Below are 24,634 nucleotides of genomic sequence, written 5' to 3'. Positions count from 1 at the left end.
CTTCTTCCTGCACCCTGGCTTAGGGAGCTCCTGCTGCTCTGGCTGCTGGCAGGGAACTGACTCTGGCCTCCTGTCTGTGCTTTATATGGGAGCCAGGCCCTGCCCCTTTCAGTCAGCTGACCTTCTTTGGTTGCCCTGGCAACCCACAGCTGGGCTCCTTAGTCACTGTTAGGGCTCTTTCCCTGGCAGTTTCCCCTCTTTAGGAACCAGGGCACCTCCGTGCTCTGTGACAAGCACCCTAAAAGATCTCAGCACGCCAAGGTTGAGAATAAGTGCTTTTATGAATACCTTATTTTATAATTTTATAACTATTTTGAAAGACTTCCACTCTCAGAATTGCTGCTTCTTGGGTATTAATAACTTATTTCTTGCAGAGAGAATTCTTTTGCAGAGTTCAAAATTTTCTTTCAAGAGTTTGCTTTTACCTTTGCAATCTAAGTTTTGCATCCAATGCTAAGATAAGGATTCCCACCAGAGCGAGACTTGCGCTTCAAATGACAGAACTTGAACACTGCTATAATATCGATAACGTCAGTACATGACCTGTATTTTTTTAATAAATACATTTCTAGCAAAGGGCATAGAATACAATGTCAACTTCTTTGCCTTATGAAAGGTTATATTTTTTTTATTTAAATGACAAAAAAGACTAGATCATTGCATTCTTCATCTTTTTAATACTACACATGGTAAATGTACACAGAAAGCTCTTGTTACAATGTTGATAGCACATTGTGAATCAGTTCATAAGGTGTTAAAGTAACTCTGAAATTGTGCAAGCTTTAGTTTTGTTGAATGGTAGAGAAGTTCAGAGAGGATGGGCCAGAATCTGACTTTGATAGCTGTTGGCAATGACAACAGCATGTTTGGGCCTACCTACTTACAGAGTACACAAACTGATAGAATGCAGCCAGTCAACTTGTCTAGTTTTCTTTTTTTGTTTCCATCCCTATCGGCCAAAACAAATATACTGATAACAGCAAAATGGTTCTAAAAGTTCCTGGAGTTTAGGGTTACTAGTTTTGTATTAATAAATTTGCTGGTTTCTGTGATTTGTTAATTTCACAGTAAGAGCAAACACTGTTATTATTTCAATATATCTCATCATTGAGATTTTTAACTGAGGCCTAACTTTTATTTCACTTAAAAATAATAAAGGTATATATTTGATGAAATACCTTTGTGTTCCAAAGACTAGTTTGAATAGCTTTGTAAATAATTAACTGGGGTGGGTGAGGGGGGTTGAGGTCTTTTTTTTTTTTTTTTTTTAAGTTGTGTAAGTAGTAGTTTTACAAAACTGAGAACTGTTAGTAGAGGTGGCACTGAAGATGGGAGTTAAAATTTGGGTTTCTCTCTTAATATTGATTGATACAGGCAAACTCTTTGCAGAAGATGAAGGTACTGTTCTTCATTATATTGTAAGATAGTTTAGAATTTAAGTATTGTTAGGAAAGTGTTTTATAGTCACCTTTTAATGGGGAAAATGGTTTTCATCTTAATGGCGATACTTTGCTAGTAAGGTTGCGTTTCTGACTCTTGATTCAATGCTTGATGTCTGGGGTGTGCCAGTGCTCCTGCTGGTGCCAAAGCCAGAGGTTCCTGACTAGGGGTCTTGCCCCTCAGCTCAGAGTCAGACCGATCACCATATTTGCTGTCAGGAAGGAATTTTACCCATGGTCAGGTTCGTATGTACTGTGGGAGTTTTTGCCTTCCTCTGTAGTAGGGGTATGGCCCTCTCCCCAGGATCTCTTGAGCATATATTGACAGCATTTCATAAAAGTAGATCATTGGCTGTCATGTTTCCCCTGCTTTACCTGTGGCAGGTTAAAGTGTTAAATCTGTGTTGTGCCAGCTTTGATGGTAGTTGTACGTAGAATTTATATTGTTTTATGGGATGGTTTAGATGGGGATGATCCTGCCTCAGGCAGGGGAGGGGGTTGGACTAGATGACCTTCGAAGGTCTCTTCCTGCCCTACTTCTTTACAATTGTATGATTAAGAGCAAATCTTGAAACTTGGTTCTGTGATATGCTGGGTTGCCTGTGTACCAATTGCAATAGTTAGAGCTATTTACTAGAAGATTAAAAAAACCCACAAAACTTAAATTTCCTGTGTGGTGTTCACCCAAACAGGGGTGGGTTTTTGCATGGGAGAGGCTTAAGTAAGCCTGAGGAGAGTGTCTGAGAGGGGTGAGTGGGATGTTTAGCTGGATTTGGCTTGGTGCGTTCCTGTTGGGTTTGACCTTACTGAACCAGGGTCAGTTTTTGGTAAGCAATTGCACTGACCAGGAAGGAGCTGTCAGCTGCAAAACTTAGCAGCTGACAGAGTTTGAACAAGGATGGCAGCAGCAGGCTATAAATGTTAAGAGAGTTGAGAGAGGCTGCAAAATTGGAAAACAATGATAATGAGTGACTTAAATTATCCACAAATAGATTGGGCCAGGATGCAGAGACCAAATTTCTTGACTTGATAAAAGACTGCTTTCTGGAGCACTTTAATTTTGAAACCTATAGGAGGAAAGGCCATTCTTGACCTAATCCTAAACAGTACACAGAATTTGGTACAATATTTGGTAAATGTTATTGAGCTGCTCTGCAATAGTGACCATAATGCAGTTGGGTTGACATCCATGTAGGAGAGGAAACGAGAACAAAATCTAATACACTAGACTTTAACTTTAAAAAGGAAGACTATCAAGATGAGGAAGCTAGTTTAATAGCAGTTAAAAGGGGCCCAAAAGAAGGTGAAGAAATTGCAAGCAGATTGGGAACTGCTTATGAACACCAGATTGGAGACACAGGGCAAATGCATAACACAAGTCTCGAAGGAAAAAAAAGCAGACCAAAGCATGGTTTGATAACAGAGTTGCAGAGGCAATTAATTGAAAAAAAAGGCTTCTTTCACCTGGTGGAAATCAAATGCTCATGAGGAAAATTAAAAAGAGCACAAAATCTGGCATATCAAATATAAAACTGTAATAAGCTCAGAAAGAATTTGAGGAGGAACTTGTTAGAGACATGAAAGGTAAAAATAAAAATGTCTTTAAGTACATTCAAAGCTAAAGACCTGCCAGGAAGTCAATTGGCCCTTTGGATGATTAGGATAAAGAAGGAGCTCCAAGGATGACAGGACCATTGCTAAGAAACTAAATGCAGTCTTTGTGGAAGATGTTTGGACAAGGATGGGCAAAATATGGCCCGCGGGCCGGACGAGCCCGCAAGCTGATTGGATCTGGCCTACAAGCAGGTACCCACCAATTAATTGTACCTGGCCCTGCCTGTGCTGCACTCTGCTTGGGGCCAAGTCCCGCCAGGGGCAGAGCATGCTGTGCTCCCAGCCTCCCCTGCCAGCAGGCACAGCTCCTGAGCAGGGCTGCTAATGCTGCCACTACCCAGGGAACTGCTGGGCTCGGGCAGCCCCCAGCAACTACTCCTGTCTCTGCTGCAGTGCTCTGGGCAGCAGGTAGGGAGGGGAAGCTGCAGTGTTGAGGGTAGCAGGGTGGGCTCTGCCTGCAGCTCACTCTGGTCCTGCTTGTGCCAGGCAGGTGAGCGTGTGTGGATGGAGTTGGGAGGGGGAGGAGAGCAGTGGGGAAGAAGCTGGTCTACTCACAAAGCCCTGATGGGCTGGCAGAGACAGACAGGAGGTAGGGAGCAGCAGTAGGAGCCAACATGCATTTGGTGCAGCCCTACTGGGCAGGCACTTGAGAGAGAAGCAGAAGGAGCAAGAGCCAGCACAGACTTGGCTGCAGCTCTGCTGGGCAGTTGCAGGACAGAGACTAAGAAAGCTGGTGATACCAGGCTCAGTGCCCTGTCCTGTCTCCCCTCTTGCAGGGGCTTCTCTTGCTGCCTGCCAGCAGCAGTTGCTTTCCTGCCCTTTGCAGTGTGCTGTGAGCCAGGCAGGCAGCACTGATCTTCTTCCCCCACCCCCAGAGCAGCTGGGCTCAGCCACAGTGAAATGAGCAGGCAGGGGGGACCCCCCCCCCCACACACACCTCCCTCCGTACCCACAAACACCCCACACTGTCCCAGGGGTTTAGGTTGTAGCCGTGTTGGTCTAAGGATATAGGCAGACAAGGTTCCTTGGGTGAATTTGATATCTTTTATTAGACCAACCCAAATGGTTGGAGAATAGTTATTAAGCAAGCTTTCGAGTTCAAAAACCCTTCGTCAGGCTAAGGAAGCTGCAGCAGTTGCTGCGTGCTCTTCCTGGATGGAATGAAAAGTAAAGAAGCCAGGGGCTGGGCTGGACTGGGGAGTCAGTTGCCAGGCAGATTGTAATGTATCAAAAATCCAATGTCTATGTTTAGTCCCTGATCTCTAGTATCCAGGAGGTTGGTGAAATGGATCTCATAGGCTCGTCTCTGGGATGTGTTGTGGCACATTTCTCACAGGAGGGCCACTCTCTCTCCAACCTCTCAGTCCTGATCCTCAAGGGAAATTTACACAACACATCCCAGAGACGAGCCTATGAGCTCCATTTCATCAACCTCCTGGATACTAGAGATCAGGGACTAAACATAGACATTGGATTTTTGATACATTACATTCTGCCTGGCAACTGACTCCCCAGCCCAGCCCAGCCCAGCCCAGCCCCTGGCTTGTTTACTTTTCATTCCATCCAGGAAGAGCACGCAGCAACTGCTGCAGCTTCCTTAGCCTGACGAAGGGTTTTTGAACCCGAAAGCTTGCTTAATAACTATTCTCCAACCATTTGGGTTGGTCTAATAAAAGATATCAAATTCACCCAAGGAACCTTGTCTGCCACACTGTCCCAGACACCCCACCATACCCACACCCCACATACACACACACACACACACCCCACACCCCCTACATACATCCCACACCCATCCATACATATACCCACACCCCACACAAATACATCTACACCTCCCCACATATGCACTCCCATCCCCTTGCACACTCCACCCCTTCATCACAGGCACACACATACAAGTTCGACACACCCCAACTGCACTACACGCACCGGCCCCCAGAAGTCCCACATACCGTACTTGCACCATACCCCCCTCCACAAAAAATATACAAGCAAACTGCCCCCTGCCCCAAAAGGGGTACTTTCTGGGCAAAGGGAGAGACTCCCAGTGGCAAAGGTCAAGGGTTAGGGGCACGACTTCCGGTCACAAGATGGTGACCAGGAGGCAGGGCACCTGTCAAGGGACGGGGCTACCCTTGTGGCCCTCAACGCATCACCAAAACTCATTAACCGGCCCTCCAGCCAAAATAATTGCCTGCCCCTGCATTAGGGACAAATTAGTAGAGCTCACCCAAATTGAGGGTATAATAAATGAAATTTTAGAAGAAATTGATAAACTAAACAGTAGCAAATCTCCAGGACCTTATGGCATTCACTATAGGGTCCTGAAGGAGCTAAGATCAGAAATTGCCAAACTTCTAATTGTAGTAAGCAACCTATCTCCTAAAAGCAGCATCAGTACCAAAAGACTGGAGGGTTGCCAATGTAACTTCAATATTCAGGTAAGTACAGGATGGTGAGTCTAATTTCTGTTCCTGGAAAGCTGGTAGAAGAACAAAAAGTGTAATAAAAGAATTATTTAGCACATGGATGAACATGACTTGGGGGAACTAGCATGGTTTTGTCAAAGGGAGATCATGCTTCACTAAACTTCTGGAGTTCTTTGATGGTGTCACTAAGCAGGTGGATCAGGCTGATCTAGTTGACATAGTGTATTTGGCTTCCAAAAAGCCTTTGACAAGGTCTGCCATTAAAGACTTTTAGTGAAGCTAAGTAGCCATAGGATTACAGGGAGGATCCATTTGTGGATTAGAAATTGCCTTAAAACAAAGAGTGAATATAAATGGCTAATTTTCTGGATGGAAAGAAGTAAATTGGTTCCCAGTGGTTGGGACTGGTGCTGTTTAATGTATTAACAAATGATCTGGAAAAGAGGGTGAGTAATGAGGTGGCCAGATTTGTGAATGACACAGTTATTCAAAGTAGTAAAGACCAAGTTCTTCTGCAAAGAACTACAGAAGGATCTGGCACTATTGAGTGAACGGATGCTAAATAGCACATGAAATTTAATGTAGATGTGTGTGAAGTGATGCACATGGGCAAAAATAACCCAAACTGTACCTATACTATGATGAACTCTTCATTAGCTGTTACCACACAGGAAAGAGAGTCATTCTGGACAGTTCACTAAAACATAAGCTCAGTGCTCAGCAGCCATCAAAAAGGCAGACAAAATTTTAGGAATTATTAAGAGAATTGTAAACAAAATGGAAAGTATCATTATACCCCTTTATAAAGTCATGGTGTGCTCAGACCTTGTCTACTGTACCCAGTTGTGGTCTTCACACCTCAAAACGGATATAGAAGAACTAGAGAAGGTACAAAGAAGGGCAACAAGGATGACTAGTGGTATGGAGGCTTCCATATGAGGAGAAACTAAAGACGCTAGGCTTATTCAATTTAGAAAATAAATGCTTGAAGGGCGGGGCATGATAAGGGTTTACAAAATACTAAATAGTGAAGAGAAAGTAAATAAAGATGTATCATCTACTTTCTCATAATACAGGAAATAGGGGTCATAAAATGAAACTAATAGGTAGTAAGTTTAAAATTAATAAAAGGAAGTTTTCTCATACAGTATGTAATTAAAGTGTGGAACGCTTTGCCAGAAGGGATTAGACAAAAAGGGACTGGACAAATTCTTAGAGGAAAAGTTCATGAGAGTTAGGTGTACAGCCTCTGAATCAGAACCTCCTAGACCTTAAGTACTAGAGGTTGCAAGTAGGAAAGTAGCAGCAGAAAAAATCTCTTGTCCTAGCTTGTTCACTTTCCCTTTCAGCATCCACCCTCTCTGCTGGGTGACACAGAATACTGTGCAAGATGGACCTATGGTTTGACCCAGTCAATGGCAATTGTTGTTATGTTTCTCTTTTGCCTTCCCCTTTTAAATGTGGTTAAAGAATTAGATGTGTATGATTTTCAAGTTTCTTTTGTACAATGCATTGCTTTTCCTCTAACTAGAATATATGATACTTCTTATAATAAACACTTGCTCTAAAACAGGCATGTGCTACTGCTTTATTCTGTTTAAAAAACTAGAGCAACCTGTTAATTTAACATCTAGATGCCATTGTATAGGGTAAATTAAAAATGTGTTGGTGGCATTCATTTCAATTGCTTAAGTCACTTATGAATCTTGTGAATGACCTGCCTGTTTTCTCAAATGTCATGTTTGGAGTGGCACATGTGTAACAAACAAACAAACAAACAAAAAACCAAAAAAACTGCAACCAAATACTGTATGTGCCAAATAAAAGCATTTTCAGTCAGGGACCAGTTCAACAATAGGTTATGTATCAAGCCAGATAGTGGTAATCATGGTTGCTTTTAGCTAGTATTTTTTGTTGTTGTTCTAACAAATGAAAGGAAATTTGGGGTGCTTAATTAATTTGACTCCATGTTAAATTATACTCTGGGATGCCATATGAGATGCCACTTGCTTCATTTTACACTGATCTCTTGGAGTTATTTGGAAGTTGGCAGGGGATGCAGAGAGAGAGGGGGGTCAAAGGACTGGTGTATTCTTTATATAGCATCTAAACAATTAAGTATTGCTATTTGATACCTTATTAATACCATATTCTGCATTTCCTACCCTGTAACAATGCCCAGTTCCAACTTCAGCACTACACTTTTCCCATTCTATCTGTTTATGTAAGCATCAGTGAAATAGTTAACAGTGATACTTGATGCTATTTATTTTGGAGCAGCGGATACTGGTGTGTTTATTTCTGGAGAGTTTTTGCATGTTTGTCATTGTTACAGGATGACTGAATATCTCACTGGATTAGAGAGCTATGGTGCTCAAGCTCAGCTGGCTGACCACATCATCTATGAATGTCCTTATGGCACTCCGTTGGGCCCAAGGTCTTATTGACATTGACCATTCTACCTGTTGCTGGCTTTCTGGCCCTCATGCTTCCAACATGTGTGTGGTAACAGTTGCTTCATCATCATCGCTGGATTAGTTTTGCTTTATTCTCATTTGGGAGTTTATTTCCATGTACTTTTCTACAACCTTGAGACAAAGACACTTTCTAACTAAAATAGAAGATTGTCCAAAATCTAAAGCCTGTAATGCAAACAGATCAACTGAGATGCTTTCAGCCATAAGTTTGACTTCTCTTTTCTAAATACATTGTCTTTTTACTTTTGTTTAGTTTTGTCATGTCCCTGAGGTATCAGAAAAGATGATAAGAAATGCTTTGGGTTGTTTCTATAACCATTGACCAAGATCCAGCCAGTCATGTGACTTCAGATCAGCTTCTTGTTGGAGAGGTGGTTGTAGAATGGAATCTCAGTATGTAAATGTAGAATTTAATTTCATGCTGGGCTCCATATCTGGACAGAATTCTGGCAAGACAATGAATTTTAAATGAAATCATCTCTTTTAAATGCAGGGGGAAAATAATTATAAATATTTTGTTCTCTAATTACAATGTTGTTTTTTTTTTAGATAAACCTTGTGATTTGCCACACATAGAAAATGGCAAGATTGGCCAGTATTATTATAATTTTAAGAGTTTCTATTTTCCAATGAGTAAAAACAAAAAAATGTCCTATGCCTGTTTGGCTGGCTATACAACTGGTTCGGGGAGTCAAGATGCGAAGATAACCTGTACAGCAGAAGGATGGTCTCCAGCACCAAAATGTTACAGTAAGTTAACTTTACTGGCCTTATTGCTTCTAAGGGTGATTTCAGTGGATGTCCCTGAAAAGAGTAGCAATGGAGGGGTAGAGAAAAGTTAGGGTATATAACCAAAATCAGGTCTTCATAAAGAAATTTTGTAATGTTAACCTTGTGTTTTCAAGAGTGCTTGTTCTTTAAAAGAGTTCCACTCCCCTTTCTGGTGAACAAATGACTGTTCTCTTGGTCAGATTTTAGTTCAGTCTAATCCTGCCATTCTTCAGTAATCTTCACATTTCTATATAGAGGCCCTACCTCCTGATAAACTATTCAGCAGGGGCTGTGGGACTGGCAGCTGATCCTGGCATCTGCAGGAGCTGACTGGTTACATGTTTATTGAAAAGCCCAGAGAATATTTGGGTATGAGAAGACCATCTGTACCTCCCCAGTTCTCCTCTTAAGTTAAAAAAACAAACAAACAAAAAGGCACTTTGATGAGCAGATGGAGAAGCTATCCTTGCTGAACTTAGCTGCGTTTGTTCTTTTCCTGATGACCATAAATTTCTTCTGGCAGAGAAGTCTATCTCTTCTCTGATCCACTGAAAAGGAGGAAGTTTTTAGTCTTTAATTTAGACTTTCAGGAGATTTCTCCAGATCTGAAAATTGTCTCCAACATTACAAGGCTCACTTGTGCCAAGGTTGCATGTGCTGCAATAGTAATGTGAAGTAAAATAGGGAAAGGTAGCCAGAAGAAACTGAGAACCTCCTCCCAGTCCAAATTCTGCAACTATTATTTTCTGATTTCAGTATATAATGTTTTGTGTTGATTTTCTTTTATTAGAAGAGTAAGCAAATACAAATCTGTCGGGCTACTCATTTTTCTACTGTAAGCAAGGAGGGGAGAAAAAACTTTATTTACCCAATAAAATAGAGTTTGGTATAATGTTCTGTTAGTTTACCTTTTTTTAACTATGGCCTTTTATTTAGAAAAATGTAACAAACCTCCCTTGGAAAATGGCTTTTTCTCTGGTACAAAAGAATCTTTCAAAATAGGAGAGAAATTGCAATACAGATGTGATTCAGGCTACCACTCCCCAAGTGGTAACACTGAAGAAACAATACAGTGTCGTACAGAAGGATGGTCTTCCCAACCAGCCTGTGCTAAAATGTCTGGTATGTGGTTGCATTTTTTTCACGCAGACTGGCTTTGTTACTTTTCTGCCTTACAAAAACCTTACATCTGGATTGTCATAAATTAAGGTATCTTGAAAACATTGGGGCATATTCTCAGCTGTTTTCAATCACAGGAGCTATGCAAGTTTACACTAGTTGACTCCCTTCGAACTACTCATTCACAGACTTAAAGTTAAGCTTGAATGTAAATGTATACAGGATCCTGCACCAAGTAGTTAAAGAAAGCATAAAGTATTGAAACCTTATACATTCTCTAATGGGAGAACTATCTAAATATTGTTTTACATTTCTTTATTTCTTTATACTTTATTTCTTTATACTTCCACTATTGGTACATTAACTTCCTGAAGTATTCACTAAGGCTTAATTGTGACCCCATAATTAAAATGGAACCTAATGGACAATAATAGATGATAATATCTATTGATGTTACATTGCCACATTACATGATATTATAATATAAGAGATGTTAACATTTAAAAGAAATGTTAATAATTCAGCAAATTGATTTAAAGTAGAAAAATTGGTAGAATTGCATTGATGGCTTCTTATAAAGCAAAGCAAAATTTAGCTCACTGTTTCACATATAAAAACAGGATTGTGGCTACCCTTTGTATTACTTTGACATGTAAGATTTTAGGAGGTAGAGTCTTATTGCAAATATAGCTGGACATAACACACAAGTTCTGTTCAACAGATCATCAAGCCCAACCCCTGCCTAGGCAGGAAAGAGTGCTAGGGTCAGATGACCCCAGCCAGATGCCTATCCAGCCTTCTCTTAAAGATCCCCAAGGTAGGGGAGAGCACCACCTTCCTTAGAAGCCCATTCCAAATTTTGGCCACCCTTACCATGAAGAAGCTTTTCCTGATATCTAGCCTAAACCTGTTCTCTGTCAGTTTGTGACCACTGTTCCTTGTTACACCAAGAAGCACCCTAGTGAACAGAGCATCTCCGATCCCTTGCTGCGTTCCCCTAACAAATTTGTAGGCAGCCACAAGATCACCTCTTAGCCTTCTCTTGCAGAGGCTGAGGTGGTCCAGGTCCCTCGATCTCTTCTCATAGGGCTTGTCCTATAAAACCCTAGCCATATGAGTGGCCCTCTTCTGGACCCTCTCGAGTCTCAACAACCTTCTTGAAGTACGGCGCCCAAAACTGGAAGCAGTACTCCAACTGCGGTCTGACCAATGCCACATAGAGGGGAAGTATCACCTCCTTGGATCAATTTGTCATGCATCTGCTGATGCATGACAGTCCCCCTATTCTACAAAAAAGGTGTACCTGAAGAGAAGTTTGCAGACTTTTAATTTTCTTTGGGAGAGGACGGGCTCTGGGCAAGAGTACACTTCTTTCACTGCTTCCATTTTGAGTGGTGAATTGGTGAATGTCTGACAGAGCAACACAAATCAACACAGATTATACCCAGTAGTATAATATGCATTTTGTCTTGTGCTCTTGTTTTACCATCAGAAGTGAGCATTGTTTTGTGACAGCAGGGAAAAAAACTTATTTTTGCAGATCCCAGCTAAAGTACTGTTAGCTCCTGAGGTCTTCCTGTAGAATGAGAGACCATTTCATTATAGCTGGGAGACTGCAGAGTCGGTATGTACATCTGAATGCAATTATATGAGTCAATATATTCACAGAGTAACATTAATACAGATAAATTAGCATCTACTATTGTTCATTAGGTTCCGTTTTAATTATGGGGTCGTCATTGTGCCTTAGTGAATGCTTCAGGAAGTTAATACACCAATAGTGGAAGAAGAAAGAAATATCAAATGTAAAGCAATTATGTATGTTGCAAAGGAATTCAGTCCCCTCTAAACTTTGTTCAAAAATGGATATCACAGGCTTAACCCCCCCCACCCACTTAATGATTCTGCTACTTGCAAATTGTTTGCAAAGTTTTTTTTTCAAATTTGACTGGTCTGCTAACATTTTGGGACTTGAATGGGAATCAATGATAAAATGTTAAAATCCTGTGGTTTTAAGTAGAGTAGGTATTAAATATGTATTTCCATTATTTTTAAGACAGCTGCTTAGCACCAGATTTACAGTATGGTCGTTACATCACAACCCAACGATTGCTCAAGTTGAATGAAGCCCTGATATATGAATGTGATGATGGGTATTGGACCACAGGAGGGAACATGACTGAAGAGGTGACATGTCATCCACATGGATGGTCTCTTACTCCAAACTGCACTAGTATGTTTTTGTCCTTTAAATAGCTTCACTTAACCTTTCAGAAGTTCTCTAACACTGCAGCCTTTGTTTCTTATTGCAGAAAAGTATGTAGACACTGGGTGCTTTTTAATGCTGCTTTTCCCAGTGTATGTTTTATTTTTCTTTCTTTCTATCTAGAATTAACTTGCTCCTTAAGTGTGATGGAACATGGAAGTTTCTATCCTGTGAAGAAAACCTATGAAGAAGGAGATGTGGTTCAGTTTTTCTGTCAGGAAAGCTATTCGTTCAGTGGATCTGATTTAATTCAGTGTTATTCTTTCGGATGGTATCCAGAGCCTCCATTATGTGAAGGTAACTCCGTTATTGTTATGTTTATGAGACCTAGTCCTAGACTCTGGTGCCCATTGGTCCCTGTCCCAAGGGCTTACTATCTAACAATAAGGCCCAAGATATGGGTAGATTCCCAGGTAAAAATGAAACATTTGTTAGCTTGTATCCATCTACTGCACTAGATTCTTAACAAGATGAACTACAAAAAAAGAATTACATTTAATCTCTGTGTAAATTATGCAAAGAAGAATGGATTGGTCAAAATGTGATGGAAGTGGGTTGCTTGCTTTTGAGTACACTATTCAGGAAGGCATGGGCATTTTTTGTATAAGCGGTGCTGTTAGGGATGAAGAGCTATTTTGTTCTAATCCTTTTCTAGACTAGCATAAACAGGGAAAAAGTTAAAATATTCACATATTGGGAACTCCCTGATCTGGCTCAGTGAAAATGATATAGCAACATCATCCCAGAAACACGGTATAAATACCACATTTCATAAACAAACCCCTGGATGTAGTATTCACCCTGTTTTAGAAAGGCAGGATGAAGAAAAAAAAAATCCTTTTAAGTAACTGAGCAGGAGCAGGTAGGGAGCCAAACCATTGTTCTGTGGTTCTGTTCTGTGGTCATGCACTCTGTGGATCACTGCACATTTTACCTGCCATACTTCTGGCATATGATGCGCGCTCCAATTTCCAGCAGTTGGCTTTTAAGGAAAAAGGTATGTGTTGTGTGCAAGAAAATATGGTATACTGGCACTAGTCTGACTACAATGAGCTAGATTCCTCATGAAAGCTGAAATAGAGTACATTGTCTAGAACTCTTCGGGTTCTGCTACCATTATTTCTCGTACATATTTCGCTTGCAGCTTGTGACAGGGCACTGATGGTGCCTGCTACTTTAAAGGCTGAGCCAAACAGCTGGCAGGTGCTTGATTGCGGCACCCATTTTGAGATGCTGGCTACCTATATAAACAGAGCAGATTGCTGCTGGCAGGTCAGGTAGAAACATTGCCTGGCTGAACTGCTGAATGGAACATCTGCAGGTAGGAGCAGGAAGCTCTTGGTCCTGGGCATGACCTAAAACTGCACCCTGCCTGGAGTGGGTGGCCTGGTGGGGCTCCCAGTGGCACGGGAGCCTCCAGGAAAATACTAGACCTGTTACCACCCCAGTGGAAGGCGGTCGAGGCATCTCAATAATCCCTAACCCCCACATAACTGTCTGTAGCAGTTGGGGCCAGGCACGGCTATGGCCACCTGAGCCCCCACCGGGGAGGGAAGCCCTGTAGCCCCAGGCAGGGAATAGGAGATGTGGAGCCCCAGTAAGGGTAGGGGACGGTGATATGGATCCCCAGTGAGAGGAAAACCAGAGGGCTGGGAGCCTGGTGTGTGTGTGTGTGTGTGAGTCTATAGAGTTGCCCTGGAAGGAGCCAGGGCAAGCTTAGCTCCGGTTGGGTAACTGGTTGGCCACTACCCTGGTGAGGGTCGCAGGAGAGGCCCAAAAGATGATACGTCTGCCAGATAAAGCCTATGGCTGAAGGGGCCGGCTCCGAGAGGAAGCAAGGTGGTACAAGTTGTCGATGCGTGAAAGAGACCCTGTGAGAGGGGGTGGAGCATGAGAGGCCTTAGTGGGAGGAGGGCAGTATGAATGCGTGTGTGTCTGAGGCCTGACAACAAGGGCTAAGCTTGGTCCAGCTGTAGGCTGGGAGCATTGTGTCACCTGGATGCCATTTGCGAGGCTTGGGCTACAGTGTAGGGAAGGAACGGAGCTGCAGATAGTGCTCCCTGGCATTGGGGCAAGAATGGGCAGCCTTCCGCCTAATTATTACATCAAGGTGTGGCAGCAGTGTGAGGCAGGCGGCTGACCTGTAGACAGGGGGCAGGCCGGTGCTTGCACCAGGCATGAAAGCTTGCCCCTGTCACAGTTATTAGTTGTGAACCTCGTGTAACGCTACATCACCAGAGCAGTGCGCTATGGCAACATAGCATCCATGAGTGTCCACACATCACCAGCCGCTACTTTGCCGTAGCGACATAATCCCCCAGTATAGTGTGCTGCAACGGCAAAGCAGCTGCTAAAAATAACCATGCGCTGTCTGTACGGCACAGTACAGGCTGTTCCAAAAGGAAGTACTAAGTTATGGCACGGTAAGAACATTGCCATAGTGGCATGTGTAGATGTACCCAGAATCTAGGAAATTTTCAGTTCACAGGGCTTTTTTTAAAAAACATTTACTTTTGTTTAGTTAGACTAAAATCAAATTTCAAAAAATGAAATTTCTGGCAAATCAAAGACTTGGTTTTCAGTCATTGCTACTGGCAGGTAGGGTGTGTAGCAGTAGGTTGCCCAAATGTATGTTGGAGCTAACTGAGCACTTGTTACACTTCTGACATACTTCAATTATTAGGAGCTGTTATCTTGTCTGGGCTTCTTTCCATTTTGAGAAATAAGTCTTGAACCTCTTGGTGTTTCATATTGTCCTATGACATGCAATTCTATGATAGAATCATCCTTGTATTTTAAAAAGGGTAGACCGAGGATGAGTAGAGGGAATGGGGGTCACAGTTTAGAGATCTATTTTGTTATTTTTTTAATTAATTTTAAGCCAAATACGCATAATTTTGGGGGGTAATTTTTGTAATAAGTTCTCATAAAGAGTAAATTTGCTAAGAGAAACTTTAATAATAATAATAATTTATTTTTGTGCACTATTGAATAAAATACTTCCATTAAAACAGACGGATCTATTGAACTTCTTAACTCTTTCACATTTACAAATGACATAATTCAATATTTTTTTTAAACGTCAACTGAAAGAGAAAATGGCTCTAAAAAAGGTTTTTCTTATTTCATTTTTGCAAGAAAAGGGAAAATTTATTCTGAACTATATTTTGAGTAGCGTGTGTGGATTTCTTTTGGTTCAGGCACTGAAATGAAAGTATTTTTGTGTATACTTCTGTTTAAGAAACCGGTTTACTTCCTTGATAAAGGTAATCTGATTAAAGCTTCTACTACCTGCCCAAATAAATGCTTGTTTTCTTTCTAGACAGAAGAACTAAATGTCCTCCTCCACCTAAACCTCCTCATGCCATTGTACTCTCAGATTTAAGAACATATCATAATGGAGACAGAGTTCGTTTGAAGTGTCAGCTTAACTTTAAAATGAATGGATCAGAAGAAATCCAGTGTCAGAATGGAAAATGGTTGTTACCCCCTGTTTGCATTGGTCAGTAGCTTTACAAAGGCTGGGTCTGAATTACACTTGTCAAAGCATGCCTTAATTTTCACCTCTGCTCTTTGTTTCCCTGATGAGAATACTTACCTCTTCTGTGAAGTGCTTTGGGATCTATGGAGAAGTACAATATGATGGCTGGGTATTAATGTTAATTGTGGGGAAGGTGAGGGGAAGAGGAAATAGTTTGCAAGTATGAATGATTGATGGAGATGGTTCAAACATTTCTACTGTGGTTTTAGGAATCCAAGAAGTAGCAGCATGTGAACAGCCGCCTTCTATTGAGAAGGGTACAGCCATAACTGAGGACAAGATGTATTATAGTGGAGACACAGTTAGGTACAGATGTGATCATGGCTACCATATAAATGGGTTAAAGGAAATAATTTGTGAAATGGGAAAATGGACATCACCTCCTGAATGTACCAGTAAGTAATCTGCTTATAAATCCTCATTTCTGGGAGATGCTCAAATACCACAAGGATGGATGCTGATATAAAATCCTGGGTGGATAGATTTAGGGACCTTTTTTTAGCAGCCTTTAACAAAATGTATTACTGACATCGTGTCCCCCAGAGAAGCACATGTTTGGGACCTCTGGACTCATTTGGTCTCCTGAGTGCCACCTGGAGCCAGCCTAGGCATTACTTCTTGAGAGAGTCAGCAGGGTTCCAACTCCCTTTGACTGAGACCCTGGCCCTGAACATCTCTGGTTATTTGTGGGCCTGCCTCATTGGACTTCCTTCCAATTCATCTCTTGACAGAGGGACTTTATTTGTTAAAAGGAGAAAAGAGTATCTCCCAGGTTCCAAGCAGTGAAACGGATAGATAGTTTCTCTTCAACAAAGAAAGATAATGAGGCAAGAGCTATCAAGGAAGATGGCTTTTCCTCCACCAAAGGATTAAGCAAGTCTATCTGTCTGCAGTCCACCCTGTACAGCCCAGAGCACCCCAAACGTAGCTCAACTATTCTCTATCCAATCTGTACAGCCTCAAAGCACCCCAAAGGTACCTGTCTCTTTCCTTGCTTTAGACTTTCTCCAGTTTACAGCCAACACTCTTCTGGTACTACTCTGTCTGTTGTGATGCTCATCTCTGTCTTCTCCAAAGGATGAGTTACCAAGTCCACCTGAAGTATCAACAATGCTATTCAGTTCGTTCGTTGCTGGAGGTCCATCTTGTCTTGTCTTAGCAGGGACTCTATTTACCCTTCTTTCCCTGTGTACAAGCTAGTTGGAGAAACTGAGGCGTACAACATTATTACAATGTAAACACAGTTCATGCAGAACTATTACACTATGGATTTTTTTGTATTACAATTATACACTGTATTTTCACTTAAATGCCTGTTAGTTGCTGGATGTTAGCACTTATAACTGTTTACAGTGTTGCTGAAAAATTAATATTCAGGAACATTGTTAGTTATTCTTTTTGTTTTTTTGATGGCCTCTGTGAGGTCCCTTTTCGTTTGTTTTGAGCACCCAGAAACATGTTAGACACTTCAGAAAACAAGTAAAGACAGTCCTTTCACAAACAAACATTCAATCTACATCAACATAACCCAAAACCACAGTCCGGGAGAATATAACCCAAAACCAGAGGCAGGGGGACATGGGAGACATGGTAGACGTTATATACCTAGACTTCCAAAAGACTTTTGATCTAGTATCCTATGATATCCTTGTGAGGACTGGAAGATTGTGGGCTCAGCTGCTTGATGGTTCAGTGGGTGGGAAACTGGCTACAGGGTAGGACCCCGAGTTTTCACAAATGCATCTGTGTCATCCTGGCGCAAAGTAGTCAGTGGTGTCCCCCAGGGGTCCATGCTTTGACCAGTGCTTTTCAACATCTTTATCAATGATTTGGATGGGGGAGTGAAAAGGTCACTGGCCAAGTTTACGGATGACACCAAGTTACGGGGCAGTGTGGTCCTGGACAGGCTCGATAGTTGGGCAGACCGGAACCAGATGAAGTTTAACACTTCCAAGTGTAAAATGCTCCATCTGGGGGCAAACAACCCTCAACATACATACAGGATCGGTGGTGATGGCTTGACTTGCACCACGACCGAAAGGGACCTAGGTATAATGATTGATCATTGCATGAATATGAGCTATCAGTGTGAGGTGGTGGGTCAGCAGGGCAAACAACATGCTGGCATGCATCAACAGATGCATCTCGTGTAAAACTAAGGAAGCGATGCTCCTGCTGTACTCGGCACTGGTGAGACTGCAGTTTGGAGTACTATGTTCAGTTCTGGGCATTGCACTTCAATAAGGACATGGAAAAACTTGAGAGGGTCCAGAAAAGAGCCACCCATATGATCAGGAACTTGCAAGGCTAGCCATATGAGGAAAGGCTGAGGGATTTGGGCCTCTAACCTAAAGAAGAGAAGGTTGAGAGGGGACTTGATAGTGGCTTAGCGCTATATCAGAGTAGTGCATCAGGAGCTCGGTGAACAACCTCTGGGGAAGACCAGGACCGATGGATATGGACTCCTGAATGGAAGTGGGTTGCTGCTTCAGGCTTAATACCAAGAAAAACTCCTTTACCATCAGGGTATCTAGACTGGAATAAACTCCCCCAGAGGTGGTGCATTCACCTACCCTGAAGATTTTCAATAGGAGACTATACAGTCACCTCACTGGGGTCACCTAACCCCAGTTGTTTTCCTGCCTAGAGTGGGGGGGCTGTACCCAATGATCTGCAAGTTTCCTTCCAGCCCCTAACCCATCTTTGAATCTGTGGACAAGATCCAGGAAGGATGAGTGCAGCAAGAAGTCTGAATGGCATGTACACATGTAAGGCTCCATTTCTTTTTGTAACTCATTCTTATGACAGAATATGTAACTAAGTTCTTAGAATTGGTTTAAAGAGATTGTGACCTTAAATTTGTATTACTTCTGTAGGTTTCACTTCCTTGGAAATTTAGTTGCATTTATTCTGTTACTATCCATTTAATGCTTGTGTCTATATAGTTCTGTATACTAAATCTAACTCTGCATGTGTGTAGATTCTATTGATCTATATTACACACACTGATTTTCTTTTTAATCCATGGTTTTTTTTCTTAGAAATGCAGGAAAACTGTACCTCCCCACCTCTAATTCAAAATGGTGCTGTTGTTGGCCCATTATTGACAAATTACAAGACAGGTTCCTCAGTGCAATATATATGTCAACATTACCATGTCCTGGAGGGCTTTGAAACTGTACACTGTGTCGAGGGAAACTGGACACCTCAGCCAGCTTGCTTAGGTAAGTCTAGTAGAAAAGATATATAATATACAGAGTGCTGAAACTGACACAAAATCCAGTTTATCCGTCTACACAGAAGCTGGACAAAATATAATTCAACTATTGGCAACATGGCTAGGGACAGAAATTACACACGAGCCAATGAAAGTGACTGGAAACCTGTTCAAATCTGTAATGCAACATAAATTCAATGCACATAAACTTTTCAAAATGGCCAAAACCAGTTTAAGATAAACCTGGCTGCTGTAGTATCAGGTTTAACTGATTTAGATTAAATTAATGTATTGAACTTCTGTTCCAGATATCCTCCAAATTCAAGTTAACTGTCATCCCAGGATGTTTTGCACTTCCCCAGCAAACCTTCCTATTTATTATTATAAATATTTGTGTCAGTATGAATGTTTATCTTCCAGAACCATGCACTATTAATGAACATGTCTTGAACAATAACAACATATTGCTGAAATGGAGACTGGAAGGAGAATTAATTTTCCTACATGGGGACATCATAGAGTTTTTATGTAAACAGGGGTATGAGTTGTCACAATCTACTGGAACATCTCAGCTAACAACTCATTGTAATCGTGGAAAAATTAACTATCCAACATGTATCATGGAAGGTAAAATAATAGCTGTTTTTTGGCTGTTAGCTTGTCTATTTCTAACATATTAAAATGGAAAACTTTTCTTCAGCAGGTAGGTGTATGGACTCAGCTATTTTATAACAACAGAAATTTAGGGTGCAATTTTCCTCTCAATAAAAAAAGTACATTTTAAAACTGGGGCTAGAAAAAAACCCTGATACATCTTGTCATGGGTGGCTGGTGCAGCAAAAGGGATTCCAAAAGGCATGGAGCTCAAGGATTTGAGAGAAATGGGGAATAAAAATTTAAGTGCATACATAATAAGAACTTTTTACAGCCAAAAAGATGGTTAAGTTCAGCTTTCCGACATTGATAACCTCACAGTGAGCTTGGTAAGAGAAGTAATAGAGATGCATAGTATTTGAATGAAATGTGGTATAATGATAGTCATTTTATAAGCCCCGGCTACATGTTACATGTATCATGCAATTAACTGGTTAGTCATGAAATAAATTTAGACTGACAGTAAGACCAGCTACAAGTGCAAAGTAATTTGTCACACCATTAACTGGTTAATCACACAATACATTTTGATCAGGCATGCATGCAAAATAATTATTGTGAAAGAACTCTATCCCAGCCCCCTCTTATTGGGTTGTCTGTTTTCCTCCTCTTTCCCTCTATGGGCCCATGTGTCTATCAACCCAGTTGCTAGGCAACCACCTGTTACCTAGGGAATCCCCTAGGGTGGGGGAAATTCTCTCTCCCTGTAGTCAGGTCCATTGTTAAACGTCCTGCCTTTGGCCTGGGAGGGCTGTCCTAAGGCAACGGTTCCTCCATAAGGCAAGCGCTGACGTTTTTCAAATCACTGATCGCATCAGTGATGCTCAGAAAATACCTGATGTTGATTGGGTTCAGGGGGTGAGGTCAGAAAGCTTATAAAAAGATCCCTTCATCTTGGAAGGAGAAGACATTTTCTGGTTACTAAATCAAGCTGAGTACCTCCAGAATCCTCTGGATGTTCCTGTGAGTAATTTATCTGAATTTTAGCCAGTAACTTAGACCTAAGTGTTCTAGACTAAAAAGGCCAACGAGCCCCTTATACTGTTTTGCTCAACGCTGTTTTCTTTCAAAATTCTTATTGTTTTGTATTCCATCCCCATGCCTTCCCTTTTCAATCAATAAAAAACTATCTATTATAGCAAGCCTGGAAATAAATGTTCGAGAGAGATTGGGCAAGCCTTTTTGCTCCCTTTGCTGGGATGACTAAGGGGGGCTACTTTCTATGCTTCAGGCCATAAGAAGCACCCAGATATATCCTGCTGGGGCTAAGCAACCCCTGGGTCTGTAGGGTCTGTATACCCTGAGCAGCACAGAGCCCAGCAGAGACCAGAGCTCAAGTGGTGGCAGCGGTACCCCAGGTTTGTGGGTATGCTCCAGGAATGGGGTCAGCCAGACATAGGAGCCCCAAGGGAGGCACTCAAAGCTTGGTTTTTGGTTGCACACAGTGAGGCGGGTGGCTCAGCACAAAAGCGCCTACTGGGCTGCCACACTTATCACAGTACAAATGACCATTCAGCTATAAGTACAGCCAACCAGCTCTAAAGTTAGTACTTGAAAAGGTGCAACAACTCTGTAGCTGGTTTCTATCTAGCTTTAATTTGAAATTGTAGCAGGGCCCATATAGTCGTTTTAAAACTGTTTTGTGATATTTCTCACATTAAATGTCTATTCATATTGTTTATTGTGCAGAACCCAAAGAGAAATGTGGCTTTCCACCTATAATTAAGAATGGAGATTTAATTGACTTGCCATTGACAGAGTATGCCAGTGGTTCTTCAGTTGAATACAGTTGCTCTAGTTTTCATTTCTTGAATGGGTCTAAGAGAATCTACTGTTTCAATGGACAATGGACTACTCCACCAATTTGTTTTGGTAAACCTGACATACATTTACTATATATACGAGCAGCAGAGTAAAAATTTTGATTCAGCATCATGTATCAAAGTTGTAACATTAATTTTATAGTTATAGATAGTCAAATTAAAAGTTCTTCACTAGAGCAGTTTTGGGTAACTCAGAAAGCTGTATGGACAAGCTTACAAAAAGTTGTGTCCTGATTTTCTGTTTCTGCATGAATTGGAGGTATTCCCATAATAACCAAACGTACTATAGTTTAGAGCCAAATTCTGTTCGAGCCTTCCTGAAAAAGCTGTTAATGCAAAAGGTGGGTGGATCCTCCTTGTTGCTTTTTGTGAGACAGTTGTAAGGGCAAAATGACAGTGTGTTAGACAAGTGCATGCAACCCATTAGTTGCATTAGACACCTAATAGATTGAATAGAATCTGGCCTTTACTGTCTAAAATAGTAGGAGAAAGCAGGCTAAGGACTGGGGGTGTTTTCCCTCATTTTATATACAACCTCTAGTCAGATACATGCAGCCTTAAATTATTTATTTGTGTATTAGATTATAGAGATTAACTGTGATTTTTTTTCTTCCTTCTTCCAAAGAGCCATGTACTTTATTACACGATAAAATGGATAAAAATAACTTAATACTGAGATGGAGTTTTGACAACAGACTTTATTATATTCATGGGGAATATGTTGAATTTCATTGTAAACAGAACCATTTACAAGCACCATCAACTTCAATGTCTGATTTTAGAGTACAGTGTAACAGAGGACAACTGGCATATCCAAAATGTATTGAAATAGAAAGGCAAGGCAATATTTCATTTGAAATATATGTGCATGCACTTTGTATATATTTTAATAACTTGACTTTCCTGACACTATTTTCAGGATTGTTAACCTAGACACAAAATGTCACTTGGATATACTTTTATGTAGCTAATATACTAGAAATGTATTTCACATGTGGCTTCTCTGACTTATGAAACTTACTGTTGGTCCTCACTTTTAAGTTGGAAAGGAATGGACTAAGGAATATCAATACTTCAGTGGAATATGGAATACTTCGATGGCTCTTTGGGTGTGAACTTACTTGACACAGAACAACCCTTGCCCTATAAAATAACCCACTGTCTGACTCCAGTTGCAGAAATCAGCTACCATTTTTGACCAGAAAAGCTTCAAAGCCTTTTGTGGAACTGGGGCTATGACAATAAGTCCTGGGTACAACTAATTTGGAAATATCTGATATCAGTAATAGTCATCTTCAAATGACTATTTTTTCTAGGGTGTATTTGGATGCTTTGCTGATTCTGCCACAAATGTTTTGCCATTAACTGATTGACCTTTGCACAGATGGTTCTTTATTTTTGTCCATCAGTTAGTCCAAGGCAAAGAAAAAGTGGGTTTTCTTTACTTACGCAGAAGAGTCTTCTTTAGAAACGTAGAGTTCCCATTTCCTTAGGGAGCCTGCAGAAGAAGGCCTTCCTGCAAGCACAGCACAGCAACAGGCATGGTCTCCTTCTACCGTAACACGAACACAAAAAGCAAAGTGATGTGTGTTACCACATTAGCCTGTATTTTCTGGTACTTAATGGGTGCATACAGAAGTGCAGCTCCTACACTTCATAGAAATCACCATGAGTTAGACTGATCCTCCCAATCCAGCAGACATTAGCTGTTGGATCAGGAGGGTGGAGGATTGGAGCAGATCTGGAGAGAGAGGCTGCATCTTCCCCTGCTTTTCCCTGCATCTCTTCCCATGGCTCTGCCCCCACTCTCAGATGGGAACTTTTGTTACTGTCTCTGCATGGCAGGGGAGGGAGGTCTTCTGGGGTTTTTCAGCCCCACTGGAGTGGGGGGGGGGGGGGCGTAGATAGATTGAAGTCCCCCACCCCCAAGGTGAGGGGCTCCAATCCACCCCCACTCCAGGTGACCTTCCTCCCCTGCCTTCTCCCCCTTCCATCCAGAAACAGCAGCTGAGCTCAGAAGTTCTTGCATCCAGAGCAGACAGAAATTATTGAAGTTGCTCTGCTTAGGAGCAGCTTCGTTCATAGGCATCAACTCCGTGGGTGTTCTGGGGCTTAAGCATCCACCAAACAAATTAGCAGGTGCTCAGCACTCTTGAGCCATGGCCATTTTGGTTTTACATGTTAGATCCAGCCCACTGGACCTCAAGGGAGATGCATGTTAGAGCTCTGTCTGTTTGCAGACATTTAAAAAACAAGCAACCCTCCCCCAAACCCATGCTTTACTGGAAGAAGCATTTTCAAGGGGCTGATCATCTGACAAATGTCACTTCTGTCTGTGTCTCGTGTTGCTTCTGCAGTACTCCCAGCATAGGCAATGAGAAACCCAATTTATAATCCATATCTGTTTTCCCTGAGTTGCCACACCTTGCTGTAACACTAGACACTTGGGCCAATCAGGCCAGACCTTATTGTAAAACTGCTAGGGGTATCTCATTTGAACTGTGTACGCTGTTTGTGGAGCTTTCCTGCTATGACTCAGTTGCACGTTACTGTTTGCTATCAGTACATTTCAAAATTTTACTTTTCTGAACCATTTTTTACTCACAATGGAGTAATTACTGTAGGTAACTGTTTTATTTCCAGGCTAAATCACCTAGAGTTCATTGTAAAATCATTCCTAATAAATAGTAATGGAGTACATTAAACCATACATAATGATAGCATCCTTTGATTTTAAAACTAAACAAACAAGAACTGTCCCAAAACTTCGTTTTGATGGATATGGGTTTTGGTATTGTTGATACTGTTCTTCCCACCTCCTGTAGAACTGAGATAGAAAGATAAAAATCATTTATGCGGTTGTAAACAATAACAGCTGTTGTATTTGCTTTCATAGGTAAGAAGCTAGCAGTAAATGACTTCCAAGGACGCGAAAGAAAATATAGAAAGAAACATATTTTATTTTGAAGCTAAGATGATACTGAATGTTAATTAAATAGCGTTTGACTTCATGGTCCCACAAGAAAACTTAAGAAAATACATATTGCACTGCATGTTGTCTTTGTTTATCTTGAATAAAAAGTCGCACAGAAAACTTTATAATTCTAACCACATTCAATAGTCCTAAAACCATTGCTAATAAAATGCACAGCCCAAATCTTTCCTCTTATGAAACGTTTAATTTTTGGAGTGCCGAGGTTCAAGGCCTGAAGAACTTGGGGTAGGTGTTGCAACTTATCACTTAAATATTAAGAGACCCAGAACTTTTGTCTCAAAATCAA

At 41.3% G+C, this 24,634-nt stretch overlaps 1 protein-coding gene across 2 annotated transcripts; it reads left to right on the top strand.

Annotated features, from left to right (window-relative positions):
• The first annotated feature begins 1,288 nt into the window (after positions 1-1,288).
• LOC102567372 (coagulation factor XIII B chain) lies at positions 1,289-24,447 on the top strand. Of its 2 annotated transcripts, XM_014602929.3 has the most exons (12): positions 1,289-1,398; positions 8,512-8,712; positions 9,670-9,855; positions 11,909-12,085; positions 12,242-12,415; positions 15,441-15,620; positions 15,869-16,054; positions 18,701-18,883; positions 19,297-19,503; positions 21,220-21,402; positions 21,979-22,189; positions 24,250-24,447. In XM_014602929.3, exons 1-12 carry the CDS (start codon positions 1,329-1,331, stop codon positions 24,251-24,253), a joined length of 1,962 nt encoding a protein of 653 aa, XP_014458415.1. In that variant the 5' UTR covers positions 1,289-1,328; the 3' UTR covers positions 24,254-24,447. The 2 variants fall into 2 exon arrangements, with proteins under 2 accessions (XP_014458415.1, XP_014458417.1); XM_014602931.3 differs by lacking the exon at positions 19,297-19,503.
• The last annotated feature ends 187 nt before the right edge of the window (positions 24,448-24,634 follow it).

This window comes from Alligator mississippiensis, chromosome 5 (assembly GCF_030867095.1).
Source record: "Alligator mississippiensis isolate rAllMis1 chromosome 5, rAllMis1, whole genome shotgun sequence".
Classification (NCBI taxonomy): Eukaryota; Metazoa; Chordata; order Crocodylia; family Alligatoridae; genus Alligator; species Alligator mississippiensis.
The sequence above is the reverse complement of the archived record's forward strand: the minus strand, read 5'-3'. Positions and strand labels throughout refer to the sequence as shown.

What these genes read in the sequence shown, in the direction of transcription:
- LOC102567372 (XM_014602929.3), top strand. Translation starts at nt 1,329, where the DNA reads ATGGGAGTTAAAATTTGGGTTTCTCTCTTAATATTGATTGATACAGGC. An exon ending in TCCAGCACCAAAATGTTACA is followed by an intron (nt 8,713 to 9,669) that starts GTAAGTTAACTT and finishes CCTTTTATTTAG; the next exon opens with AAAAATGTAACAAACCTCCC. An exon ending in AGAGCCTCCATTATGTGAAG is followed by an intron (nt 12,416 to 15,440) that starts GTAACTCCGTTA and finishes TTTTCTTTCTAG; the next exon opens with ACAGAAGAACTAAATGTCCT.